This window comes from Daucus carota, chromosome 2, assembly GCF_001625215.2.
Source record: "Daucus carota subsp. sativus chromosome 2, DH1 v3.0, whole genome shotgun sequence".
Lineage (NCBI taxonomy): Eukaryota > Viridiplantae > Streptophyta > Magnoliopsida > Apiales > Apiaceae > Daucus > Daucus carota.
Window position 1 is genome coordinate 39,788,754 of NC_030382.2, and position 9,612 is coordinate 39,798,365.

The 9,612-nt window shown below is 33.1% G+C and overlaps 1 protein-coding gene across 2 annotated transcripts; it reads left to right on the forward strand.

Moving 5' to 3' along the window:
* The first annotated feature begins 1,633 nt into the window (after positions 1-1,633).
* LOC108209896 (probable galacturonosyltransferase 3) lies at positions 1,634-8,490 on the forward strand. Of its 2 annotated transcripts, XM_017381098.2 has the most exons (10): positions 1,634-1,718; positions 1,751-1,821; positions 2,689-2,741; positions 2,898-2,958; positions 4,334-4,399; positions 4,471-4,599; positions 4,803-4,937; positions 5,189-5,523; positions 5,612-6,557; positions 7,814-8,240. In XM_017381098.2, the coding sequence occupies exons 2-10, from the start codon at positions 1,786-1,788 to the stop codon at positions 8,084-8,086; spliced, it is 2,034 nt and encodes a 677-aa protein (XP_017236587.1). In that variant the 5' UTR covers positions 1,634-1,718; positions 1,751-1,785; the 3' UTR covers positions 8,087-8,240. The 2 variants fall into 2 exon arrangements, with proteins under 2 accessions (XP_017236587.1, XP_063943559.1); XM_064087489.1 differs by having other exon boundaries at positions 1,635-1,821; positions 7,814-8,490.
* The last annotated feature ends 1,122 nt before the right edge of the window (positions 8,491-9,612 follow it).

The window sequence follows — 9,612 nt, forward strand, 5'->3', positions numbered from 1 at the left end:
ATTAAATTTATATAATTAAGGGTGAAATCCGCATAACATGTCAGCATGTTTTATCACGTGTGCAGTGGAATTGTTCTACGTATTTTGATTGTGAAGAGGCGGAAAAAACTTGATGTAATGATATAAATCATTTGTAGGCAGGTAATGCACTTTATTTCGTTGGTCTCTTAATATGTAGTTGTGTCTTTTTGAATATGTATTCTTTGTGTTTGCTGTGACATGTATGTGATGAAGTTCCTTCATTTGCGTTAACATTTACTTACCATAACATCTTCTTCTAAGTCATGGTGGCGAAACAGACACACGAGCGAAAAACAAAGAACATAGAAAAATTTTGTGATTAATACTCTCTCCGTCCTCCTCATTTGTTAAAGAACATAGAAAAATTTTGTGATTAAAACTCCTTCGTCCCTCTCATTTATTTACATTGGGGGACGGGGTTCGGCACACATTCTAATACTTTCATAAAATATAGTTTGATAGATTGTTTTGAATATTTTTTTCTTTTGAATGAATGTTTAGTGTTTAAAATTTAATACAAAATAGAAAAAAGTTAAAAATAAGTTATGAAACTATATTTTATATGTGCATTAAAATACGTGCCCACAATGTAAAAAAATTGTAAAAAAATGAAGAGGACATAGGAGTACTAGACTGGCGACACCTTTTTTCCTTAAAACGAAGTTGTAGTGCTACTTGCCATTGCACTGAGTATTTAATCCAATCTAGACCTAATTGATTACACATTCCAGCAGTTAAAGTTTCTTTTATAAATAAAACTTAAAACAAACCTTCAAAACTCTGTCAAATGACTCGAGCACGTCAACAATAATTTCTGGTGCTCTATTAGTCGCGATTGATACTGGCATGAATATTTTGGTGATGTTCTAATGACGATACGATGAAGTATCATAACCAATGCAAGGAACCTTTAACATGTCTTTATATTTTTGACAGTATTTATGAAAATAGATATTTTAAACAAATTAGATTCCAGAATAATTATTTTTGACAATTTTTATAATATCACTCAATTGTAATTTTAATTAATAAATAATATGTTTTCTAATAATTTTGTTCATGTTTTAGTTTAGTATTTTAACTACCAGCAAATATTCGATCGATTATCTATACATGAATGATTTCAGTTTTAAGTATTTTCATCCTCCCTCGCTCTGTTCTAAAAATCCCCGATTTAACCGATTAATCCCCGATTAATCCCCGCAAGATCGGCCACCGATTCGATCTTTGAAATCCGATTAATCCTTATATATTTTTCTTAATTGAAGTATATATGATAAATTATTAAAATTAAAATACTATATTACTTAAATATGAATAATTATAGAGTTTAACAAATATAATAATTACTAAATAGCTAATATAATAATAACTAAATATTTTAATATTAAGATAAATCCGATTTTCACTCCGATTAATCCTTCCGATTAATGTCCGATTTCCGATTAATCCCTGAATCGGTAGCTCAGCCGATTAAGTCCGATTCTCGATTTCTGTAACACTGCTCCCTCAGTGACAAATTAATGAACAACATCATAATAAATTCGTTTTTCTAGTTGTAACTTGTAAATTATATTTTTCTTTTAAATTGTGTTGATTTTTAGAGTTGTGCTCGTGACCAAACAGACCCTGTTGAAATTATCAGTCCTTGCTTCTCTCCGTTATATATTTTCTCAGTTAGATTCCGGCGGAAGATCCTCTCTCTCTCTCTCTCTCTCTCTCTCTCTCTCTCTCTCTCTCTCAGTTTGCTGTGGATCAACATCTATGTCAACATCTCGGATCGCCTATTTGATCTTTCAGGTAACTTTTAACTGCTCACATTTCTGCAATTGCAGGTAACAAATTAATTACTTCCATTTACAGCCTCACTTGTATTGTTCTTTGTGTTACGGCCACTAGATGAACCAAATTGTAATTGAAATCAAATGATTACTATGATATCATGTACTAGTGTATAATTTGGTGACGAGTTTTAAGATTTATTAAGACTGAATACTCGAAATTATTGTTTGTTATTATTGGATATGATAGATCTCTATAGATGCAGAATTCGTGTTGTTTCGAGTACTTTATGATAGCAATGTGCAGTTTAACTGGATGCCGTTAGTAATAGGAACTGTATAGTTAATCAATTGTTAAGATGTCTTATAGAGTACATCACTGAAATGAATATTTTTACGTTTCTTGATGGATTCTTGTATTCTTGTTTAGTTTGAGAGGCATTTTGTAAACTTTGTGAATTTTTTTGACTAATTGGTTGGCGGGGATGAACTGTAGTGATATGTTCCAACCAAAGATATAAAAAAGGCAATGATAATCAGACTTGTTAAATTACTTGATGTATAAGTAAGAAGGGTAAAAGGGCAAGGGATACATTTTGGCACTAAATGAAGTATCATATAAACATATGTTACTGACTTATATTTGTGAGATGAAGAAATATGGCAAAAGCTATACCAAGATTTGGTTCTTTTTTGAATGGATTTATTTGTTCACATGAATCTTCATGATGTGTCTGGCTTAAATAGCAGTATTTAAATGCTATTGTGTTTTCGGTGATGGAAATATAGATTTTTTTCTTCTTGGTATATGTAATGGATGTTCACTGTTTTTTTTAGTTCTTCCACTTTTATATTCTCTTATACTTCAAGATGTGTATATATACAGGTCTTAATTTACATTGCTCTGATCGGAGCGGTGTTTCCGGATACTTTAGCAGGGTATGTTGAAATCTATTTTCTTATAAATTGGTCTTATTAGATGCATGCATTTCCTATAATAGGATAAAGTCTGAATGGAATTAGGATTATTACATGTGAATCCCTTACATAATTCACTATGTTTTGATTTTATAACATCCATTATATTCTTTGCAGTCAAAAAGGCTTCATAGGATCTTGGCCCACATTTGATTGCCCACAATGTATTGGCCAAAAGGTTTTTATTCTTGTATTCTTTTCCAAAATGTACCTCAAAATTTTGTCGTTAATCTTTACCTGTTTACTATATGGCACTATATCACATTCTAAGCTATACTTGTCTTTGCTACCCACTTTGCACCTCATTATTGAATTTTAAAGTACTGAAGATGTAGCTTAATTGGGAAAATATCATGTGAGAGTGAGTGCAAGTATGAATAATAATCTCGTGGATCCTCATTAAGCTGAACTAGCTGGCGAAGATATTGGATTGCTGACCAATCTGTTTGTTAACCCCTGGACTCCTTATTGTAGTGGGTTTACTTGTGAGAGTTGTAAAAACGTCAAGTGTGAATTTGTACAACAAAAGGCAAGTAAACGTTCATACCTTTGCATTTACAAAAAGATTTGTTTATAAAGATTTGTTTATCAGTTTTTTTTTATGTTGAGATCCATTTACGTATGTTACTCGGACTCCCTACCAAGTGTCGAACACTACACAAAACCAAGTGTCGAACACTACACAAAACCAAGTGTCGAACACGACACAAAACCAAGTGTCTGACTTGACACTTTTTAAAAGTTGGCATACATAGGCCTCTGTTGTTAGTTTGGACATGTAAGCTGGACTGCTTAGAATCTTTTAAATAGGCGTACATGATTTATTATATTAGAAAAACTGAAACATAATGCTCAAATTATGAATAACTTTGCTAACTACCCGTATTTTTATTATATCAGATATTTTTTTTGTCATTACATGTCCTCACGTTAATACTATGGGGCCTGTGTCCTTTGCATATAAGTTCATCTTCTACGTAACATTTCAGTTGGTCAAAGCACTAAAATGTCAGTCAAATGGATCTGACACAGAATTAGTGTTGTTTGAGGATCTGACATGGTTATGTGGTCGATAGCGAAGAATCCAATTGTTATAAGCAGGGTGTTTCCCATTTTCTTTATCGTCAGAATTCATTACCATTGTTTTTCTTTACTTTCACTGATCATACTATACATCTTTTAACTGTTTTTACATTAGCTCAGCTTCACTTTTTCCCCTTTCAATGTGAGCTTTCCAAGCATTGTGCCATTTAGTTGAGATTCATCCAGTAATTTAAGGGCAAAATTGGGTAACATACTTAAATGCAAGTTTTTTGAGTGTAATGACCCACCTGCAAGTTGGTCCCAGCTTATTATTATAGCCATTTAAGTGTTAACCCATTTTTTCCTTTTACTTAGGTTTTTATACTCGGTTTACTTTCATTCTGTTATGTATTCATGCATTTTGATAAAACCAACTAGTCACTTTCATCTTGTAAGTTGTAAGGCACTCTTATGTGTGAAAATTTGAGTGTCATCTTTCATGATTGTTAATTTCATTCGTCACTTTCAAGATTATTAGGTTGGAACAAGAGCAGACAAATGCAGCTGCTGCAATTAGCAAACATTTGCCTGACAAGGTAAACCACTTTAATTATATTTATACACTGATATCATTATAATGACGCTTCTTATTCAATATCCGATGCAGGATATTGACATAATAGTGACATACAGTGACATCTCCGGTGATGTTCGAATCAAGAGTGTGAAGTCAAAGGACTTGTCGGCTTCTTGGGTTTGGAAGAATCCTATTGATGATCATACACAGAATTCCAAGGTATATACTAGTTACCATAATGCTGATGCTGAATCTTCATATCTTGTATGCTTGTGGAATGCAGGCAGGTCCGTTGAACTGCAATATTAAGAATATTGTATATTTCTAATTTGTCATACGATCATATGAACATTGCAGTTCAGTATGCGGACCCCCCCCCCCCCCCCCCCTCTATATATAAAAATATTCGTTATTAATTTCAGCCATTTGCAAAACCATTACAATTTGACACGAGATTTGAAGACAGTGATGATCATTATACTAATGAAAGTTTAACTGGAGACGAAATACAACATCCTGTCGGTCCTCCAGTTCATCCTCTGAAAATAAAGCGTCAGGTGAATACTAGTATATTATTTTTGTCAATTGTATCTATTCAATAATTTAATTAGGGAATTCACTTATCATGCCTAACTAGGCTTTTTCTAATCTTGTCAATTACTGAGATACTGATTTATACTATTATACTACATTTATGGAATATTGGTATGGGTTTCGGGTGCCTTTTAAAAGTGCAGTTTTGCACTTAGTAATTGTAGCTGCTGAGCTTAAGTTGGACAATGTTTTGCCTGTTTTATGCATATTTCAGAAGTTACGCCTAGAAAGGAGGAAGCGGCGAACTTTAGAGCTAATCGAACAAGGCAAAGAGATAGAAAACGAGATGAATGCAGCTGCAGCTGAAAGAGCTAAAACGCTGGACACTACTGTTATGGGTAGATACAGTATATGGAGAATAGAATACGAAAATCCAAATTCTGATTCTACCCTGAAACTTATGCGAGATCAGATCATAATGGCCAAAGCTTATGCAAAAATTGCTAAAGCTAAAAATTATGATGATCTCTATGATTCTCTGCTTGAACATTCCAGGAAGAGTCAATATGCCATTGGAGATGCATATTCTGATGCTGAACTACAGCCATGGTACTATTATTAAAGTTTCATCTGTTCCCAATCTTTCCATTATCCATTTAGGTTTGTGTTTTTTATATATTTTCTGTTCTGTATTAAGTGCACTTGACCGGGCAAAAGAAATGGGTCACATCCTGTCTCTAGCAAAAGACCAACTATATGACTGTATTGAAGTAGCAAGGACGCTAAGGGCCATGCTTCAGATGAAAGAAACAAATGTACTTGAAATGAAGAAAAAAAGTGCATTCTTGACTCAGTTAGCTGCAAAAACAGTTCCAAGACCACTGCATTGCCTGCCACTACTTTTAGCAACAGACTATTTACTGCAGGGTTATGAAAACAAGGAATTTCCAAACAGTGAAAATCTTGAGGATAATTCTCTTTTCCATTACGCCATATTTTCGGATAATGTTCTTGCAACATCTATAGTCATAAATTCTACAGTGTTAAATGCAAAGGAGCCTGAAAAGCACGTTTTCCATGTAGTGACAGATAAGTTGAATTTTGTATCAATGAGAATGTGGTTTCTTGTCAACCCTCCTGGTGGTGCAACTATCGAGGTTAAGAATGTAGATGCTTTTACGTGGCTCAATTCTTCATATTGTCCTGTTCTGCGTCAGCTTGAATCAGCTCGGATGAGAGATTATTATTTTCATGCACATCAAGCATCTTCCACCACCTCCGGAGCCGACAATCTCAAGTATAGGAACCCAAAATACTTATCTATGCTGAATCATCTTAGGTTCTACCTCCCTGAAGTTTATCCTAAACTAGAGAAAATCTTATTTCTGGATGATGATATTGTTGTTCAGAAGGATCTAACACCTTTATGGTCAGTTGATTTAAAAGGGATGGTGAATGGTGCAATAGAGACCTGTAAGGAGAGCTTTCACAGATTGGATAAGTACCTGAATTTCTCTAATCCAAATATATATGAGAATTTTGATCCAAATGCTTGTGGTTGGGCATTTGGAATGAACATGTTTGATCTGAAAGAGTGGAGGCTCCGCAATATTACTGGCATTTATCATCGCTGGCAAGACATGGTAAGTTTATTTTTGATATTACTTTTTCTCGCTGTTACTAGTAACCGGTACACATTGAACTATGTTTCTCGGAAGACTTTCTTAGATAAATATAAAGTGTAACATAGTTGTAGGGTAGCAAAACAACCAATTTCGCACAAATTTTGCAGGTCCTATCTCATATAATACTAGCTTATAACCCGTGCAAAGCATGAGGTACTTTTAAATGTGTTATTTAATTATTATGCTTTATAGTTACTATGTCTAGTATATTATTTTCAATAATTTAAAAATTGAATATAATATGTTGTTGGGATTGTACATATTTATTTATATCCTTAAAACTTATATAATAAAAATTTATTTTAGTATCTTGTTGACGGAAATTAAAACTTAGTCTTTGTATAAATTTTTCTAGTATAATATCTATTAATTACCACTAATTTGAGTTAAAAAAAGGTTTAACGGTTGTGATTAAAAGGGATAACCGGGGTAAAACAAAATACAAATTGTACCTATGTTTTGATATTAAATTTTATAGTTTATAGTATATATATATGGGTTTACTATTAGCCTAGAAACTAGTTCCTGACCAATTTTTTATCACTATTTTTAACTGCAAAAATCGCTCATTTGTCACAAATCACTATTTTCTATATAAAAGAACTCACACACGAACACACACACACACACACCATATATATATATGACTCACAAATATGTATACACAGACATATATACAACTTATGTCATCATCATCTTTACTCATACTACATTAATGAACCACCTGGCATCATTATCAACCCCTTCCACTGTTGCCACCGTCACCTACAACCACAGTTGGTATATTGCCGCTTGCCACCATAACTTGCCATTGTTGGTGACTATTTACCACCCACCTGATCTCGTTACTTGTTACCATCATGGACTTCGTACAGCTATAATTGTTAATCATTAATGGTCAACCACAAATAGCAAACAAACATAAGTAATTTTTCTTAATTATCAAAAACAAAAATTGATGATTTTATATTGTATAAAACAGTGATTAATAGTGATAAAGGAGTTATTTCTGTAGTTATAAATATTGATTGTGGGAGTGGTTTCTAGTTTCTAGAATAACATTGGTTTTTATTTGATCACTTGCCTATATATTTATGCATGATATTTCATACACATGAGTAGACATATTTTATATTATCAGTTTTGTGTCATTACTCTGTATATTATTATTCCCAGGGATTTAAACTTGTGTATATTGTTCATGGCTCCTGCAGAATGAAGATAGAACTCTTTGGAAACTTGGAACACTGCCTCCTGGACTGATAACTTTTTATAATCTGACTTATCCATTGGACCGGACCTGGCATGTGTTGGGACTTGGCTATGATCCGGCCCTCAACCAAACAGCAATTCAGGATGCAGGTGTGGTCCACTATAACGGAAACTACAAACCTTGGTTGGATCTTGCCATAGACAAATACAGGTCTTATTGGTCTAAATACGTTATGTTTGATAACCCATATCTTAAACTTTGCAACATTGGCTAGTAATTGTTGCTTATGCACAATACTTGCTACGTTATTTGTTGCACGGTTGCTTCTCAGCATCTCTGTCTTGTACGTAACATGCTACGAAGCTCTGCATATACAAGCTCCAAATGCCCTCTGACTCCAATGAGATTGTCAGCTTGTGCAGAATTGAGTGTAGAACTGATTAACCAGGTAGAGGCGTTGAGCGTTGAGGCGATTCTCTAGTGCAGATTGCAGACTGAGGATAGTATACAGGGTTGAGATAGGCACTAACCAATAATAGTTTCAACAGTGGGTTTTGTGATATTAGAAGAAAAATATATGTATGTGGTGTAAATTCTCGTTTCTGGGTAACTTCTATTATATGTGATGATCCAGAGGTAAAACAATATATGATGTGTGAATTTTCATTTTCTTGTATAGATGATGATCGAGGATTAAAATAATTCATGTACAAGAACTCGAAATTGATTTCAAATTCTGAATTTAGATATTAAGATAACACTTCCTAATACCCACAGAAGTTAAAATCCTGGTTAAAATTAATTTCTTCGCAAATTCGTTTTCCAATAATGAGTGCACACATTTTTCGATGAATTTTAATTTCGTGGGTGTTGATCTTATGTTTCACAATTTTAAAAAATAATATCCTAAATATTACTTCCTCCGTCTCAATTTATAGGTCCATTTTGGAATAAACACGCATATTAAGAAAAAAGTTGGTTAAATAGAATCTTATCTCATGTATCATTAATTAGTGCATTGATAAGTGAGAATATAGTTGAGTTTCAAAAAAATCACAATAAATATAGGGATTTAGTGCATTGAGAAGTGAGAATAATGTTGAGTTTCAAAAAAATCACAATTAATATGTAGATAAATTTGTATTGAAAGAAGAGAGGGACAAGTGTTTTGGGACAATTACAAAATGGACCTATAAATTGAGACGGAGGAAGTAGTATTTTAAAACATTCATCGATAATCGGCCAATAATTTGCGCAATATTCTGTGCAAAGAAGAAAATTTCAGCCACGTCCAACTATGCAGTAAGCAAAGCAAATACTATGTGGTTGTTTGGTTAACATCTAGATATATGGGAAGTAAAAATTCGTAAGAAGTAGTATTTGATGAAATTGTTTGGTTGACATTAATGGGAAAGTGTAACTTCTTTGGAATTTTAAATGCCTACAAAACATAAGAAGTTATTGACCTAGACCCCCCTTGTAACTTGCACTTCTTATAGGAAGTTAAACCCCATCTATCAACTAAACAATAATTTTAAATTCCCATTTATTATAATTTCCGTAGTAATTTAAAATCACATAGAATTTAATTTCCTATTAGTAACCGAACAAGCATTATGTCAAAATATTGTTTGGCTAGACTTTCTCATTATATAAATCAGAAAGCATTAAGACAAAAATAAAAAAAATGAAAATCAGAAAGCCTGGCAGAGGAAGAAAGAAAACTTGCTAAAAGTAGAAGGGTAACGCTCCACGACTATTATTGACTATGGAGCAGTTGTAACACACAGGTTTTAAGCT

Excerpts from the sequence above, each read along its gene's own strand:
- LOC108209896 (XM_017381098.2), top strand. The coding sequence starts at position 1,786 with ATGTCAACATCTCGGATCGCCTATTTGATCTTTCAG. Across the intron at positions 1,822-2,688 it reads TCGCCTATTTGATCTTTCAG|GTCTTAATTTACATTGCTCT; the intron begins GTAACTTTTAAC and ends GTATATATACAG. Across the intron at positions 4,600-4,802 it reads ATCATACACAGAATTCCAAG|CCATTTGCAAAACCATTACA; the intron begins GTATATACTAGT and ends TATTAATTTCAG.